The sequence below is a fragment of the Bufo gargarizans genome, chromosome 2 (assembly GCF_014858855.1).
Source record: "Bufo gargarizans isolate SCDJY-AF-19 chromosome 2, ASM1485885v1, whole genome shotgun sequence".
Lineage (NCBI taxonomy): Eukaryota > Metazoa > Chordata > Amphibia > Anura > Bufonidae > Bufo > Bufo gargarizans.
The window spans coordinates 163,413,071-163,432,833 of NC_058081.1; the positions used below are offsets into that span (position 1 = coordinate 163,413,071).

Below are 19,763 nucleotides of genomic sequence, written 5' to 3' on the forward strand. Positions count from 1 at the left end.
TTTATGTTTTGCAGGCCGTTTTTTGCAGTCCATATACGGAACCATTCATTTCAATGGTTCCGCAAAAAAAAACTGAATGTACTCCGTATGCATTACGTTTCCGTATTTCCGTTCCGTTGAAAGATAGAACATGTCCTATTATTGCCCGCAAATCACGTTCCGTGGCTCCATTCAAGTCAATGGGTCCGCAAAAAAAACGGAACACATACGGAAATGCATCCGTATGTCTTCCATATCCGTTCCGTTTTTGCGGAACCATCTATTGAAAATGTTATGCCCAGCCAAATTTTTTCTATGTAATTACTGTATACTGTATATGCCATACGGAAAAACGGAACGGAAGAACAGAACGGAAACAGAAACACAACGGAACCAAAAAACGGAACGGATCCATGAAAAACGGACCGCAAAACACTGAAATAGCCATACGGTAGTGTGAAAAAGGCCCAACAGTTGATCGGCATAGGCGCAGAGTGTCAGACCCTACCGATCAAATATTGATGGCCTATCTTGAGGATAAGCCATCAATACTAAAATCCTGGAATACCCCTTTCAGGGGGTTAATAAATATTATATTAATGTAAGTGCCAATTACAGTGACTTTTACATACCAAGTTAAATTGCTGTTGTAGTTTCTCATTTGCATAATTTATGCAGAACTGTTCAAAACTATTGATATCAAAGGTCTCAAACCTGAAATAAAAAATCTTGTTTTTAATACTATTATCATAAGATACAGGCAGATATCAGAATGTGACATGCTTCATATCAGGAAATGCTCTTTGCTTCTTCAGTCCATACCCTTCAGATAGCTCCAAGACAAGTGAATAGGAGCTGAGCTGCAGGACCCGAGAATGGCTTTTAAGATGCATTCACACAACTGTATTTTTGATCCATAGCCAATAGATATTTTTTGCGTATAGGATGCGGACCCATTTATTTCAATGGGTCCGGAAAAAATGCAGACAGCACAGCCCTTCAAAAGATATAACATGTCCTATTCTTGTCAGTTTTGCGGACAAGGATAGGCATTGTTACAATGGATCCGCAAAAAAAAAACTGATGCAACACGGAGGTCACACGGACATCATCTGTATTTTTTGCGGATCCGTATTTTGTGGACCGCAAAATATATATGGTCGTGTGAATGCACCCTTACACAGTGTACAGAGCTGTGTTGTTATGGCTCTATATACTGTTTATTTCCTGGAAAAGTGGCTGCAAGTAACAGCTGACCAGTGGAGGTGAATCCACTAGACCTCCACCGATCTAATTTTAATGACCTATCCTCTATAGCCGGGATACCCCTTTAAGTATTTGTAATCCTGATCTACATTTAAGGCTACACAGTGACATTTAGCCACAAGACATAAGAATGCAATATCACACTACTGTGTTGCCCTTACCGTTAGTAAATGAGGTCGCACTGGCTGCAGCTTACAATGCAACATTTGCTGTCTTAATGTTGTGTAGCCAAATGTTGCCATGTAGTCCTAGCCTAACAGATCAGGAGATTACTAAAGAGCCAACAATGGTATTCCATTGAATTAAGTTTTTAGTTTGCCAACAAGTTAAAGAAAACTTTCCAATGTTACTACTGAGTAGTTTTCAGTGTGTACATGTATACTGCACATTAAACCTACCAGTGAAAACCACACTCCTTCACTGTACGGTCACATTTAGGCCTCATGCACACAACGTTTTTTTTTTTTAAGGTCTGCAAAAACGGGGTCCGTAGGTCCGTGATCCGTGACCGTTTTTTCGTCCGTGGGTCTTCCTTGTTTTTTGGAGGATCCACGGACATGAAAAATGAAAAAAAAATCTAAGTCAAGTTTGCCATTGAAATGATAGGAAAAAACGGACACGGATCACGGACACGGATGACAATCTTGTGTGCATCCGTGATTTTTCACGGACCCATTGACTTGAATGGGTCTGTGAACTGTTGGCCGTGAAAAAAATAGGACAGGTCATATTTTTTTCACGGCCAGGAAACACGGATCACGGATGCGGCTGCCAAACGGTGCATTTTCCGATTTTTCCACGGACCCATTGAAAGTCAATGGGTCCGTGAAAAAAATGGAAAACGGAACAACGGCCACGGATGCACACAACGGTCGTATGCATGAGGCCTTAACTTGTCAATCACACGGTACACTCCTGTGCACCAGGAACAGGGCACATTCAGTATAATTACTGAACCTAACTTGCCATGCACATTCAGAATTAATGCATTCAAAATATGTGATTTTTGTGTAGTGCGTTATAACTATGCGCATTATCATAATTCATCCTATGGTAATCCTGCTATAGCTAGTTCATTTTCAGATCATTATCTTACATATCATTATGTATTATGCAGCATAATATCAATAAATACATCAAATATGATAACAGTTGGGAGGGTTTGTTGACCCCTGGGGACTTTTTCTATAGACCCTCTCGCCCCAGTTTGGGCAGACCGGCAGTGGTAATCATACTTACCTGATCCTCGTGGCTGTGTTCTGGCTCCACAGGTCCAAGGTCTCACCACATCAGCATCAAACAGGATGTTGGTCACATGACTGCTGCAGCCAACAACTAGACGTAGCGGTCATGTATCACCATGCGTAACGTGTTCCAGTCACCTGAGGCATGGGTGACATGTGACCACTGCAACCAGTCACCTGGACCTATACAACTGGCGGGGCAGCAATGGAGCTGGAACCTAGCGACAGATATCAGGTAACTATAATTACCATCGCAGGTCCAGTCACACTGGAGGGGTCTGTAGAAAACTTCACCAGGGGTGAACATCTCCTTTAATAGCATATTATGGCATCTAGATAGAATCATAACTGGCGTGTTACATCAGTAACTGATAGAGATATTTATTTGGCTTATAAATGTATTGTGTGTAAACCAGTGTAGCTCTATTTTATCATAAATGCAGTTGCTTACCCATAGATATCAAGTACCCCGATGAATGTATGCATCTTCCCAGGGAACTGCAATGCTTTATTTATTTTCTCAATCACATAGTCAAATAGATGGGAGTATATCTTTTTAGCCAGGGCATCTCGTCCATTTTCAGATTGATACTTTGTCATGGGTTTGATGACAGTGTCGGCAGTAGTGACGATTTTCCTATTGCACAGCCATTGTGCCACTTTCTCTGTGTCCAGGTTTAAGAGCTCACAGAATATCTGAAGGTGCCGGTTATTTCTCTGCCAAGATAAATGTACAATACTTAACCTACAATTTTGTAAAATTTTGCAAAGCAAATGTCAAGCAATACAACTATAGCCACTGTTTCAATTTTATATCCTTTTGCAAAATGATATAAATTTGAAAAATTTACCTAACACAGTATTGATTCAAGATGTTACTTATTCACTTCTTGCGCTGTTTACCCAATTATAAAGATGTCTAAATCTATAGACTAACATACTTCAGATATCTAACTTCATTAAAGCAATACTGGGCAAATGGTTACAAAAATGATCTATATGAACATTAATTATATTCTCATCCTGGTGAACATAACGAGGTACATGGACCAATAAAAGGCCCTCATATATCTGTTACAGTATCATTGACCAAACATGCCATTTTCAGCCAGATTCAGAGACAATCTAATGTGTACCAGAAGCTCCCGACCACTGATGTTTAAGGATCTGGCGCATTGAATTCCGATACCTGATCCTTTTGTTCTCCAAGAAGATTAGCCACTGCCATAGGTGTCTGGCAGCAGCTTTGTTCTCATGGAGAACATAGCTAAGATGATCATGTATTTATATGGAGGAAGTGGGAGAGAGGGCCGTCATCTGAATGACTGTTTGGCCAACAGCTACTGATGGTGACCTGAGGGCACTACAGATCTATTATACCTGAATGCTCAGACTAAATGATGTAGTAACGTGATTTAGATGAACCACATGAATTGGTCAAGATGAAAGCTCTTCCTACAATTTCACCAGTGCCTTCCAAATGTTTAACACTTCTTTACATTAACACCTATATAGACACAGGTAACATACTACATAATAAACCATAAAAATAAAAAAAAAGGTTTCCAGGAATGAAAAGTTATTCATACTAAGACCACTCCATAGCCCTGATTTACAGTACTGTATTCCAGGTGCCTCTTAAGCAAATGTTTACTCATCAACATTTCCAGTTCTTACAGCAACTGAAGACTTGTCATCACTAACACGCTTGATCTCTACATTTCCCAAATGCAGGATTGCCGCCAGAACTTTGAAGATATCCATCTGAAATTCAATATTGAAACCTAAACATTGTGCCATTTGCCACAAGAAAAGAAAAAAATCTAGGTTAATCTAGGAAAACACAGCACATTATTTGAGTTTATTGCCATCCACAAACATCAGTAACACAGAAGAGCAACACAGATTAAGGGCTCATTCACACAGCTGTAGATGTGGCGTTCCATGCATTGGGGACCGCAATTTGGGGGGCCGTCGGGATGAATCCAGACCCATTCAACTTAAATGGGTCTGCATTCATCCGTTCCGCATAAATATAGAGCAAGTTCTATCTTTTTGCGGAACGGAAGGCTGTCTGTGCCGTTACACAAATTGCGGAATGCGCACGGACGCCATCCATGTTTTGTGGATCCTCGATTTGTGGACCGCAAAACACACCACGGTCGTGTGCATGAGGCTTAACCTTTATTTTATTAGCACAATAGAAATAGTCCTATGTGAACGAACCATAATAACATACACTCACCTAGAAGTTTAAATGTTTTTTGAGTGTCTATCATATCTCTTCTGTCATCAACTCCTTCAATCACTGTGCAACTGCCCATATTTGTGTAGTTGAAATTCTCTGCACTCACTAAGAATAAAAAAATAAAAAAAACATGAAACACATCTCTCTCTATGGATATACAGTACATACATTGTAAATCAACAATGCTGTTGGACATACTTAGGTAAAAGTTCTTGAACTCAGGCTGGGAAGCAGATGCACAGAGTTGATAAAATATGTGATAATTTCTCTCATTTTCAGACTACAAAAATAAGAACATAGATTGAATATTAACAAATAGCAAGGGTAAATACCACCGTATATCAGAATTTCTATATTATTATTATTCAGATTGATTTGTTTAACTCACCTGAAATACAACCCTAGATTTTTCAAGGAGGTAAGTTCTCAGGTTTGCACCAATTATCTGGTACCTTCTGTCAAAACTGATTTCTGTATATTTTCCAAAGCGACTGCTGTTATCATTTCTGGTGGTTTTTGCATTTCCTATTGCCTTTGAAAAATAGAACAAGAATATTTTATATTATTATTGATAACATTTTTTTAAATACACTGGTTACATATCCAGATACGGTGCTAAATTTGGAATTATGACATTGGATGACATGATATGCTACTGTATCTATAAGTATAGGGCCATGTATACAGTGCATGTTTATGGTCTGTGTAGTGCAGCGGGTGTAGACCCACTGTGCCTACTAAACAGATTTAGCTTCGAGTTGTAGGCAGTTGTCAAGGTGGACCCCTGGTATTCATCATTTTACCATTAGAGGGATCTGGATCCATTCAGGGGCTGCTGACCCAGGAAGGTCAAGAGATGTTGGTGCATGGAACCGAGGTTACAGGCAAGTATCTGCTTAGTAGACAAGCTGAGGTCTGGACAGGCAGAGTTCTTGAAGTACAGTAGTAGTGCAATATGTCATGCCAGGCAGCACAGAGTCAATCTGGTAAGCAGGCAGAGGTTGGGCACGAGAGGTTAGTGCAATACATTAGCATATCTTCACAGGACTAGACAAGCTAGGAACCTATAGCTCAGACACCTTCCCACAGGTATAAGTGCCCTATATACCCCAAGAACGCTGCCATTGGATGGGGACAGATTAGCCAGTGCACTGGCGCTTTAACAACGGGTGAAAGTGTACATGCCCTAATGTAGTGAGCAGCAAGAAGCAAGCTGGGGAGTCCTATATGTGGAGCAGTGGGAAAGGTAGGTACTCCAGCGGCTGTGCCTGCTGGAAGGGAGGAGATGCCAGCAGGCAAGAGCTACCAACATCACAGTAAGGCCTCATGCACACAGCCCTTCCGTGCACTGGAGACTGCAATTCGCAGGCCCTAATGGACGGTCATCATTCGTGCAGCTGTCGCAGGCGGATCCAGACCCATTCAACTTGAATGCGTCCGTGATCCATTCCATACACATCGTAAAATTAGAACATGTTCTATTTTTTTGCGGTGCGGAGGCACGGAGAATGAAAAACCCCACGGAAGCACTCCGTAATGCTTCCGTGCCTCCGTTCCTCACTGCACCTCCTGGATTGTGGCGAATGGGTCCGCATCCGTGGACAAACGGCTGGTGCCCGTGTATTGCGGGCCGCAATAAGGGCACGACCGGGCAACGGCCATCTGCATGAGGCCAAAACAGGTTAAACAAAGCGAGCATTATATAGCTTTATGCAAATTTGCAGTCAAAATCAAGAAACCCCATGTAAACATAACAGGGCTGACACATCGTAACAAAAAGAACTTTGTTTGAATCATGTTTTTACATTAAACATATTTTTTTAAAATTTTTGGTAATTATTTAATTTTTCATGTCACTATATATATATATATATATATATATATATATATTTTATTCCCCAAATTGCGCAGTTTTCACACTGGCCACTAGGCCTAATAATATGTTGAGTTAGCTTTGTTATGTTTGTTCTGTATAGGAAACTTTTCAGCAGCCAACACATTATCATCACAGGCAGGATTACAATAACAGATAACACTTCTGGATACATAACACAGGAACCACCATTCACAATAGGTGATATCACAGCTTATCTTCTCCCTGCTGACCTCTGCAAAGGACACAAAGCATGCCTAGAAAAAAACTCCCAACAAAATCTTGATTGAACAATAGGTAATTTCCTGGTCACAAATTCCCTTTAAAATGTTTAATGTTTTTTTTTTTCCCCAAGAATAACTAGCACTAATGGTCGTCATAGCTCCAGGAGGGTACCTGGATAGTATTATTGAGACAAAAAATGTATCACGACTAAACTATTAAGATTTGCCAACCATGAGTCTGTGAAATGCAGAAAATAACAAACCATATGAGACAATTACACTACAAATAAAAAATGTATATTAAAAAAACATTACAGAAACATAATTTGAGTTGAGAAATTAGATTTCAAGAGACGATTATTTTTCTAAGGTGAAGGTGGATGCCTAATCCATCATGTTTACCTCAGTTATTGGATTGGACGCCAGCACCCTATCTTCCATATTGGCTTTGCTGCTTGATTTACTGACGGTGGCAAAGTAACGCATGGCATACCTCGCAGACACTGTCTTCCCAGCTCCAGACTCTCCGCTCACAATGATGGACTGGTTCCTATTGTTCCTGGTATTGGAGGAAATCCATTAACAACAAAAACCAGCATGATGAACAGTCTTCTCCAAAAGCTAAGACACCTAAATTGTGCTATATTTCAGCCTCTTTAGCAGAGATGACCGATTTTACGCAAAAATACAGAATGATAAATGTTTTATAATTTCCTGTAAAAAAAAAAAAAGCCAGGGTTTGAAAACATAAAAGATTTACATTCTCTGGACAGGGACAAAAACCCTCACTGCAAAAACCCTATGGTTTATATACTATATGCAACCAGTGACAGACTGACATGGAGGGACTGCTGGAAAATTCACCATGCCCCAATATATACAGTGCCGTGAAAAAGTATTCATACCCCTTGAACTTTTCCACATTTTTTCACGTTACACCATCAAACTTAAATGTATTTTATTGGGATTTTATGTGATAGACCAACAGAAAGTAGCAAGTATGTGTGAAGTGAAAAGAAAATGATACATGGTTTTAAAAAATGTTAATAAGTAAAAATCTGGATAGTGTGACGTGCATTTGTATTCAGCCCCCCTGAGTTAATACATTGTAGGACCACCTTTCGCTGTAATTACAGCTGCAAGTCCTTTGGGGGTATGTCTCTACCAGCTGAAATTTTTGCCCATTCTTCTTGGCAAACCAGCTCAAGCTTAGTCAAATTGGATAGAGAGCGTCTGTGAACAGGAATTTTCAAGTCTTGCCACAGATTCTCAATGGAATTTAGGTCTGGGCTTTGACTGGGACATTCTAACACATGAATATGCTTTGATCTAAACCAATTCATTGTCCTGCGTGAAGGTGAACCTCTGCTCCAGTCACAAGCCTTTTGCAGACTTTACACGGTTTTTCTCCAGGATTGCCCTGTATTTAGCTCCATCCATCTTCCCATCAACTCTGACCTGCTTCCCTGTCCCTGCTGAAGAAAAGCATCCCCTCAACAGGATGCTGCCACCACCATGTTTCATGGTAGGGATGGTGTGTTGAGGGAGATGTGCAGTGCTAGTTTTCTGCCACACATAGCGTTTTGCATTTAGGCCAAAAAGTTCAGCTCTGGTTTTATCTGAGCAGAGCACCTTCTTCTACATGTTTGCTGTGTCCCCTACATGGCTTGTGGCAAACTGCAAACAGGACTTCTTAAGGCTTGCTAATGTCTCCCACCTGAGCTGTGAATCTCTGCAGCTCCTCCAGAGTGACAATGGGCCGATTGGCTACTTCTCTAATTAGTGCTCTCCTTGCCTGGGCTGTCAGTTTAGGTGGATGGCCATGTTGTTTTAGATTTGCGGTTGTGCCATATGTATTTTTAATTTTTTTTTATAATCCAAGCCAGCTTTACACGTCTCCACAACTTTAGCCCTGACCTGTCTAGTGTGTTCCTTGGTTTTCATTTTAACTGAATACAGTATGTTGACTAGCCGGCTAACTGAATATGTTGATTTTTTCCTGCAAAAATATGTAATAGGTACATTTCCCTGCTTGAGATGTTCACATTGTTCGGGTGTGATTAGAGGGGAATATTTTTCACATTCCCATACGGGAAAGCAATTCCCTGTTAAGGGTTTTTTCACATGTAATAGCAATTATATAGTGTACTTATTGAAATGTCCGTGCGGGCTCCTATATATAGGAGAGACCTCTATGCAGATGAAGGATCGCTTCTCCAAACACAAGTCGACTATACGCAAAAAGAATCTGCTCTTACCGATTCCCTACCACTTTGATCGCTGCAATCATAACATTGCACAATTGCGCTTTCAGATAATTGAACATGTGCCGCAACCTCGCAGAGGGGGGGACAGGATTAAAATAAAATAAAATAAAAACGCGAAGCCTATTGGATTCACACATTGCAGACACTTGAACCCATGGGTTTAAACCGGGAGTATGATCTTAATAGCTTCCTGTAAATTCCAAGCTCTATGGTTTAAGTATATATATTTTTTACTTTTTATAGTTTATGTAATTATTTGTTTTTCTATTATCTTTTTCACAAAACGTGATGAACCCCCAACCGCGTCATCTTACCTTGAAATTGTCTGCATTTTGGAGAATTCCATATATGTCAAAGTAATGTTGTTTTGATTGATGCTGGCTGTTCTTTCACGTGTTTCTGATGTTTTTGTTTAATGTATTACCATGGTTACCTGATATCACTTCCGCCTTGCCGGGCTATTTCAATCGTGTATGTGATACTATGTGTATGCCATTAACTGTTTGAGAAAGGCTTGTATTGTGAGCCGAAAGGCGCTTCACAGAACTGTATTCTATATGTGACGATTAAAAGCATGAATTTGTAGAAGATATAGTGAGTGTCGGTCTTTTCTTCTAAAACTGGTAAAATGAAGTAAAAAAATATATTTGTATTTATAAAAAAAATGGCAAATTTCCCCAAAAATTGAAAAAAAAATGGCAAATTTCCAAGTTTCAATTTCTCTACTTCTATAATACATAGTAATATCTCCAAAAATAGTTATTACTTTACATTCCCCATATGTCTACTTTATGTTTGGATAATTTTGGGAATGATATTTTATTTTTTGGGGATGTTACAAGGCTTAGAAGTTTAGAAGCAAATCTTGAAATTTTTCAGAAGTTTTCAAAAACCCAATTGTTAGGGACCAGTTCAGGTCTGAAGTCACTTTGCGAGGCTTACATAATAGAAACCACCCAAAAATGACCCCATTCTATGAACTACACCCCTCAAGGTATTCAAAACTGATTTTACAAACTTTGTTAACCCTTTAGTATTAATGGAAAATAGAGATACAATTTCAAGATTTCACTTTTTTGGCAGATTTTCCATTTTAATAATTTTTTTTCCAGTTACAAAGCAAGGGTTAACAGCCAAACCAAACTCAATATTTATGGCCCCGATTCTGTAGTTTACAGAAACACCCCATATGTGGTCGTAAACCGCTGTACGGACACACGGCAGGGCGCAGAAGGAAAGGAATGCCATACGGTTTTTAGAAGGCAGGTTTTGCTGGACTGTTTTTTTTTTACACCATGTCCCATTTGAACCCCCCTGATGCACCCCTAGAGTAGAAACTCCATAAAAGTGACCCCATCTAAGAAACTACACCCCTCAAGGTATTCAAAACTGATTTTACAAACGTCGTTAACCCTTTAGGTGTTCCACAAGAATTAATGGAAAATAGAGATACAATTTCTAAATTTCACTTTTTTGGCAGATTTTCCATTTTAATAATTTTTTTCCAGTTACAAAGCAAGGGTTAACAGCCAAACCAAACTCAATATGTATGGCCCTGATTCTGAAGTTTACAGAAACACCCCATATGTGGTCGTAAACCGATGTACGGGCACACGGCAGTGCGCAGAAGGAAAGGAATGCCATACGGTTTTTAGAAGGCAGGTTTTGCTGGACTGTTTTTTTTTACACCATGTCCCATTTGAACCCCCCTGATGCACCCCTAGAGTAGAAACTCCAAAAAAGTGACCCCATTTTAGAAACTACGGGATAGGGTGGCAGTATTGTTGGTACTAGTTTAGGGTACATATGATTTTTGGTTGCTCTATATTACACTTTTTGTGAGGCAAGGTAACAAGAAATAGCTGTTTTGGCACCGTTTTTATTTTTTATTTACAACATTCACAGGTTAGATCATGTGATATTTTTATAGACCAGGTTGTCACGGACACTGCGATACCTAATATGTATACTTTATTTTTAGTTATGTAAGTTTTACACAATTAATTCATATTTGAAGCAAAAAAAAAAACATGTTTTAGTGTTTCCATAGTCTGAGAGACAGAATTTTTTCAGTTTTTGGGTGATTACCTTGGGTAGGGTATGATTTTTGCGGGATGAGATGACGGTTTTATTGGCACTATTTTGGGGTGCGTGTGACTTTTTGATCGCTTGCTATTACACTTTTTGTGATGTAAGGTGCCAAAAAATTGTCTATTTAGCACAGTTTTTATTTTTTACGGTGTTAATCTGAGGGGTTAGGTCATGTGGTATTTTTATAGAGCCGGTCGATACGGACGCAGCGATACCTTATATGTATACTTTTTTTTTATTTATGTAAGTTTTACACAATAATATCATTTTTGAAACAAAAAAAATCATGTTTTAGTGTCTCCATATTCTGAGACCCATAGTTTTTTCAGTTTTTGGGCAATTATCTTAGGTAGGGTCTGATATTTTGCGAGATGAGATGATGGTTTAATTGGCACTATTTTGGGGTGCATATGACTTTTTGATCGCTTGCTATTACACTTTTTGTGATGTAAGGTGACAAAAAATGGTTTATTTAGCACAGTTTTTTTGTTTGTTTTTTACGGTGTTCATCTCAGGGGTTAGGTCATGTGATATTTTTATAGAGCCAGGCACACAGCAATACCTAATATGTATACTTATACACCTGTGTCGATACGGACACAGCGATACCTAATATGTATACTTTTTTTTATTTATGTAAGTTTTACACAATAACAGCATTTTTAAAACAAAAAAAATTATGTTTTAGTGTCTCCATATTCTGAGCCATAGTTTTTTTATTTTTTGGGTGATTGTCTCAGGTAGGGGCTCATTTTTTGCGGGATGAGGTGACGGTTAGATTGGTATTATTTTGATGGGCAAACGCCATTTTGATCGCTTGCTGTTGTACTCTTTGTGATGTAAGGTGACAAAAAATGGTTTATTTAGAATAGTTTTTATTTTTTATGGTGTTCATCTGAAGGGTTAGTTCATGTTATATGTTTAGAGAGCCGGTCGATATGGACATGGCGATACCTAATATGTATACTTTTTTCCCCTCCTATTTTTACTTTATTTGGGGAAAATGATGTTTTTGTTTATTTTTACTTGAATTTAATTTTTTGGGAGGAAAACTTTACTTTTTAAACTTTTTTTTTCACTTTATTTTTGGGACTTGAACTTTTGGGGGTTGTCAAGGAACCATGAACCAGACGTACAACAAGAGATAAGTGGAAATAAGAAGGCTTTATTGAAAATCAAGCTGTAAGGCAAAAGTCCAAACGGATGGCTAAACCGAAGCAGGGTCTTGCGAAGCCAGAGGTCAGGAACCAGAAGGGTAGTCAGACGAAGCCAGGATCAGGAACCAGCAGGGTAGTCAGACGAAGCCTGGATCAGGAACCAGCAGGGTAGTCAGACGAAGCCAGGATCAGGAACCAGAAACAGCTGCAGTCTTAGAAGCATGTGAACACAGGAGGACCAAGCAAGGAACTGAAGCCCAGACCTCCTATATATATGAGCTAGGCATCCAGCTCCTCCCAGTGGGAAGGAGAAGCCGCAGGGTGGGAGGCTACAAGAAACCCAGAAACCAAGATGGCCGCCAGCACATGTCAAACGAAGGAGAACAGCAAGAAGGTAAGACCATGACAGGGGTCTACTCCTTTACAATGCATTCCAATACTTCTGTATTGGAATGCCTTGGCTGTATGAGTAATACTGTGTGTATTACTCATACAGCTTCCGGCCTGTGAGATCCAGGGGGCTGGATCTCACAGGCTCGTAACCAGAAGGCAGCGCACTGCCTTCCATGCCATTGGGTCCCCCCTACAGCCGCATGAGGAGCCGATGGCACCGCCGATCGCCGCCGCAAACCTCAGGTAAAGCCGCAAACCGCAGGTCTGAATTGACCTGCGGTTTGCTGCGATAGCCGATGCGGATAGCAAGTGCGGATGCGGTGCGATTTTCACGCACGGTTGCTAGGAGACGATCGGGATGGGGACACGATCTTTATTATTTTCCCTTATAACATGGTTATAAGGGAAAATAATAGCATTCTGAATACAGAACGCATAGTACAATAGGGCTGGAGGGGTTAAAAAAAATTGTTCACGCAGCCGGCATCTCTTCTGTCTTGTTCTGTGAGGAATAGGACCTTTGATGACATCACTACGTTCATCACATGGTCCATAACATGATCTTTTACCATGGTGATGGTTTATGTGATGGGCCATGTGATGAACGTAGTGACGTCATCAAAGGTCCTATTCCTCACAGAACAAGAGAGAAGAGATGCCGGCTGCGCGAACAAGTGGATCAAGGTGAGTTAAATTATTATTATTTTTTTAACCTCTTTAGCCCTATTTTACTATGCATTCTGTATCCAGAATGCTATTATTTTCCCTTATAACCATGTTATAAGGGAAAATAATACAATCTACACAACCTTGAACCCAAACCTGAACTTCTGTGAAGAAGTTCGGGTCTGGGTACCACAGTCAGTTTTTTATCACGAGCATGCAAAACGCATTGCACCCGCGTGATAAAAACTGAACAACGGAACGCAATCGCAGTCAAAACTGACTGCAATTGGGTACCTACTCGCGCGGGGTTGCCGTAACGCATTCAGACCTTATCCGGACACGCTCATGTAAAAGAGGTCTTACACTTTTTGTGATGCACGGTGACAAAAAATTGCTTTTTTTTACACCGTTTTTATTATTATTATTTTTTTTACGGTGTTCACCTGAGGGGTTAGGTCATGTGATATTTTTATAGAGCAGGTTATTACGGAAGCGGCGATACCTAAAATGTAAACTTTTTTTATTTATGTAAGTTTTACACAATATAATTTTTGAAACCAAAAAAATAATATTTTAGTGTCTCCATAGTTTTTTTTAGTTTTTGGGCGATTGTCTTAGGTAGGGTATCATTTTTGCAGGATAAGATGACGGATTGATTGGCACTATTTTGGGGTGCATATGAATTTTTAAACACTTGCTATTACACTTTGTGATGTAAGGTGATAAAAAATAGCTTTTTTTACACAGTTTTTTTTTTTTTTAGGGGTGAGGTCATGTGATATTTTTATAGAGCAGGTTCTTACGGACGCAGTGATACCTAATATGTCTACTTATTTTTATTTATGCAAGTTTTACACAATGATATTTTTTAAACAAAAAAAATCTTGTTTTAGTGTCTCTATAGTCTGAAAGCCATATTTTATTTTATTTTTGGGGCGATTGTCTCAGGTAGGGCTTATTTTATGCGGGATGAGGTGACAGTTAGGCCGAATGCACACGGCCGTGAGCGGTCCGTGGTATGCCGGCCTGGATTCCTGCGCTTCATGCCGCAGCTGCACTACAGTAATACACTCCTATAGATCATACGAGTGTATTACTGTAGTGCAGCGGCGGCATTAAGCGCACGGCGTCATAGCAACCAATGACGCCGTGCGCTCCTGCTGTCAGCAGGAATCCAGGCCGGCATACCACGGACCGCTCACGGCCGTGTGCATTCGGCCTTAGATTGGTAATATTTTGGGGAGCATGTAAGGAGTGATGTAAGGAGACAAAAACATTTTTTTTAGCACAGTTTTTATTTACTTTTTTTTAAGGTGTTTACCTTCATCTGAAATTTTTTAGAGCCGGTCGTTCCGGACGTGGCAATAGCTAACATGTATACTTTTATTTATTTAAGTTTTACACAATGAAATCATTTTTGAAACAAAAAAAAAATCATCTTTTAGTGTCTCCGTATTCTGAGAGCCATATTTTTTTTTAGTTTTTGGGCAATTGTCTTAGTAGGGTATAATTTTTGCGTGATGAGATGACGGTTTGATTGGCACTATTTTGGTGTGCATATGACTTTTTTATCGCTTGGTGTTGCACTTTTAGTGATGTAAGGTGACAAAAAAATTGTTTATTTAGCACAGTTTTTTTTTACAGTGTTAACCTGAGGGGTTAGGTCATGTGATATTTTTATAAAGCCGGTCGATACAGACGCGGCGATACCTAATATGTATACTTTCTTTTTTTCCCAATTTTTAGCCTTTATTTTGGCAAAAGGATTATTATTATTTTTTACTTGAAACTTTAAATTTTTGTGTTAAAACTTTATTTTTTTCACTTTTTTTCACTTTATTTTTTGTCCCACTCTTGGACTTCAACTTTTGGGGGTCTGATCCCCTTTACAATGCATGTATTGTCATGCATTGGCTGTAAGTGTATTATACACTGTAATACACTTACAGCCTTCCTGCCTGTGAGATCCAGGGGGCTGGATCTCACAGGCTCGCCCGGAAGGCAGCCACGATGCCTAAGGAAGGCATCGGGCTGCCTTCCATGCCCAATGGCTACTTCCTCCCTGCACGGACATTGCATGTGCTATGGTGAGCGCTGAGCGCAGCTGTGCAGGGGTTAATGCGCCGGCATCAGAGATTTCACAGATGCCGGCACATGCAGCAGGGGTCCGGCTATCAGTCATTGATAGCCGGACCCCTGCTGCTGATTGGGCGGGCGCAGCTCTTGCACCCGCCTGCTCACCATGACGTACATTTGCTTCTCTGGTCCTTAAGTCACGGCCAGAGTTGACGTACATGTATGTCATGGGTCCTTAACGGGTTAAGAGAGTATATAGAAACTGCACTAATTTGCATGACTATGAGGAACAGAGTAGCATGATAAAAAACTGGTTTTTGGAGTTTTACAGAAGGTGGTTGAGCAAAGTGTTAATTTGGAACAGGTTAAGATGCAGCAAATGAATAGAAGGAAGAAAAAGACTTCCGCTTGAGTTTTATTACACAATTCAACAATAATGCATGGCAAATAAAGAAAGCTGTGAGAAAGAATTGGTCTGTCCTTAAAAATGACCCTATATTAGGAGACAGGGGCATAGCTATAGGGGGTGCAGAGGTAGCAGTCACTACTGGGCCCAGGAGCCTGAGGGGGTCCAAAGACCCTTGTGCCAAATAAGAAAACACCAGTTCTACAGAAAGTGCATGCTGGTCAAGTTATACCTCTGGCTGGAGATAAGGAGTTAGGTCAAGAATTTATCTTTTGCCATTCCAATTTTTGCCTCAGGCAGTACGAGAGCTATGTGCTTCCCTACCCCTGGCCACAAAGCACTGAGGGAAGGGGGGCCCAAGATAAACTCTTGCACCAGGGCCCATGAGCCTTTAGCTACGCCCCTGTTAGAAGATATTATCCCCCAAAATCCTATAGTTATTTTCAAAAAAGCACCTAATCTATAGAATAAACATGCACATAGTTTTATATTCACACAATCTGGTAAAACTAATAAATATCGTTTCACATGGTGCGGTTTTTGCTTACCTTGTAAGAATCTTCTGAAAGAAAATAAACAGTGCAAAAAAGAAATGGGAGAACTTTTGTGTGAACATATTGGTGTTGTCCACATGCTGGAGTGTCCATGTGGCCTCCAGAATGTAGGATGGACTACTAGGAAACAAAGTCAGAATTCAAGAACATATACAAAATATTAAAAAAGGATTAGATTTCCCCTATGCAAAGTTAAAACTTCTTACTTTATTTCACCTAAAAGGGTCATCTTATACTGGTTAATACTGTGTACCTGCATTTTATATGCTGTGATATATATCCTGTTCATTATCACTGTATTTACATGGCTCTGTGGAAAGGGTTAATGAATACTGAGAGTGTCACGGTCCCTCAGGTGACTGATGTCAGGAAATCAAGGAGATTGGCTGAGCGTGGAGGAATCTAACAGCCTCCTTGATTTCTCTTTATTCAGTGTTGATAGGGTTAATGACCACTTCCTTTTTCTCAGCTGTTGCTCAGTGGTCATTACCTCTACACTTTATAGTCTCACCCCACCCTTCAGACTATGCAGTTGATAGCTTCATTTGTGTTTGGCTGAGCTGGTGTGAGATCCTCTCTGGTGTTCCTGTTCTTCCATCTCTACAGAAGTTAAATGTCGCATTTGTTTGTATTTGTTATATTCCCTGTTGTTGTATCTGGGCTTGAGACAGAGACTACCTTTTGTCCATTTGGGGAGGAATGGGTTGTCTCTGGTCCTATACTTATTCCAGGGCCTTATAGGGAAATCAGGGCCTAGGTATCCTGCTTATGAATATTCCTTCCTTCCTTCAAGGTCTATTCATATTGATAGGTAGTCAGGGCCCGGATTAGGGTTGTCTAGGAGGTGACCTGTTTCTTCCCTAGTTTCCATGACCAGTTACTGTTCCCCTTCCTTCCTGTGTTCAGTGTGGAGTTCACCCCCTACACTGATTGTGACAGAGAGACTGTTAGGGCTTTGATTGAGAAGCTGGTAATTTTACACAGCTGCCATAGGGTTTAAAGAAGACCATGTTTTGTAGAGAAAAACCCAGAAGTTGTTTACCACCATGTTTTGGAGGGAAAAACCCAGACTTGTGTACCACCAAACAGCAGACACCGTGACCTTTTAACTCTGTTATGTCTGGAAGCTTGCTTTTGTCTGGAAAACCTGCTGTGTCATTGAGTATCATTGAGCTGAAACAATGTATCTGTTTCTGCTGAGTTTCTCCACACCACCCCTCCCATTAGAAGGTTCTAGTCTAGCAAAAACTGTATATAAGCAGTCAGAGCCCCTAGTGTGCTGCAGTTAGGGAACAGTGCTTGGAAGAGGAGACTCTGCCATACTACTGAGTGACCAGAAGAAGACACTGAGACGGGGATGCAACGCCACAGACCCTGGATCACCAGCCTTGGACCAGGGTACCAGCCTTCTGAAGAGAAAGAGGGACAGCTAGCTCAGGCCTTTCCTCAGCTTTAAACCCTTCTTCTGCCAGGGAGGAGTGGAGAAGCCAGCCCTATGCTTCGCCTGTATTGTTTTGTACCTGAATTCCTCCAGTAAAGAAGCACCCAGGTTTACTTCAGACCCTGATTCTCTGGACTTCTTTCCTATTGGGGTGCACCACGCCTTACCAGCCCTTCCGGAAAGCAGCAACACGTGGTGATACCTCGGCGGTGTCCGGGGGACCCAGCGTAGCGTTGGGGCCACCCAAAACCTGGCCACTGCACATGCCACACTTTTCAGATTTTTATCATGTATCATTTTCTTTTCACTTCACACAAACTTACTACTTTGTGTTGGTTTGCCACATAAAATCTCAATAAAATACATTTAGTTTTGTGGGTGTCAACGTGACGAAATGTGGAAAAGTTCAAGGGGTATGAATACTTTTTCAAGGCACTGTAGTTATAACTATTTTACATTGTGTGTAAGGAGGTGGCAGCAATCATCTTACAATTGTATGTGTCTGACCAATGGTTAGAAATGGTAGGATATGTTGGGGATGGGTCTATTATGACCCCATATGTCAGAAACCGATGTAAAAATGTTGCATGCCTGCATTTTCTGACTTTCTGAACGCCCATGTTACAAAATGTAGGTGCATGTGGTGTTTCTACTCCACCCTTACCAATGTGGTCGGGGTGGGGATGTGGTATTTACAGGGCCATCATCCTCAGCACTTTTATTTGTGTAAATGACAACTGAAATCTACACCAGCTACAGTCTGGAGTAGATTTCAGTCTAGCCGCTAGACTACTGGAGGATGCGCCTAATTTATGACTAAGCCTGCACCTCGTCATACATTTACCACATCCTCCAGAAGAGCAGGGGATAACAATGACTGGTAATAAAGGACTCCCTTTTGTATTTGTCTGTATTTTCCGCCTACAGGATGGACTGTCTGGGTTGGGAAGGGCCTGACTATTTGTAAAATGTTCCTTAAAGGGATTGTCCCACGATAAATATTCTACATTCAGCACCTTGATCTGAATACTTTTGCAATTGCGTGTAATAAAACATTTAGTATAGCCATTGAGTTATTCACTGAAATCTATCTGCTGTTTGCCCTTTTTCTAAATTCTCTGTCCAGCTTACTGAGGTTGACATACAGTTGTGTTCATAATAATAGCAGTCAGACATCACTAACCTGATCAATCACTGTTTTTGGTAGAAATTATATTTCTACTTAGCAAATAATTTACTAGCAGGTGTAGTAGAGTAATAGAAATCCAACAGTCATGACATGCATGCTGCTGATTCTCTGTAACAGAATCACTAATTGAAAGGGGCATGTTCAAAATAATATAGAATAAAATATTGGTTAAGGCTGAGCACTCACCACCTGGGCCATAGATGACAAAGTAGAGTAAAAATCGCCTGAATAGTAGGTGAACACCTGAGTAGTTTATTATTAAAAAATGTGGATATACGACATAAAATAGTATTAAAAAAACATATAGTACAAAGAACACAAATAAAATGAATATGGTGCAATATAAAATCACAAATATGGCTGAGGTAGTTACATATAGCAGCAGTATAAAGTGACAGTATAGAGTTGATGCGCATAAATGGAGTTGCTGCCTCAATATAGAGCAGTGTATGTCATCCAATGTTAATATTGGATTGTCCGATTCTGGAACATAGATGCTGAATGGTGATTAAGATTGTGACTTGTAATATCACATATAACAATCCCAGTTTTCTCCCATCAATTTGAAAGCAATATTATTGCAAAAGAGGGTTAGGCAAAAAATAGCTGACTTATGCATTCTGAAGTGTAACTACAATATACATGTGACCTTGTTGCAAAGTTAGAAGTAATTGAAGTGCCGTACGACT

General features: G+C 40.2%; 1 protein-coding gene across 1 annotated transcript in view; it reads right to left on the reverse strand.

The window, feature by feature from the left end:
* Positions 1-3,070: 3,070 nt before the first annotated feature.
* Positions 3,071-19,763, reverse strand: part of LOC122929645 (unconventional myosin-Vc-like) — a 63,827-nt gene continuing 47,134 nt past the window's right edge. The window contains exons 5-10 of the mRNA XM_044283277.1: positions 7,237-7,393; positions 5,126-5,269; positions 4,936-5,017; positions 4,735-4,842; positions 4,167-4,253; positions 3,071-3,206 (exon numbers count right to left, since the gene is read on the reverse strand). Coding sequence (XP_044139212.1) covers positions 4,189-4,253; positions 4,735-4,842; positions 4,936-5,017; positions 5,126-5,269; positions 7,237-7,393 — 556 coding nt within the window. The 3' untranslated portion in view covers positions 3,071-3,206; positions 4,167-4,188. The remainder of the gene's footprint in view (positions 3,207-4,166; positions 4,254-4,734; positions 4,843-4,935; positions 5,018-5,125; positions 5,270-7,236; positions 7,394-19,763) is intronic.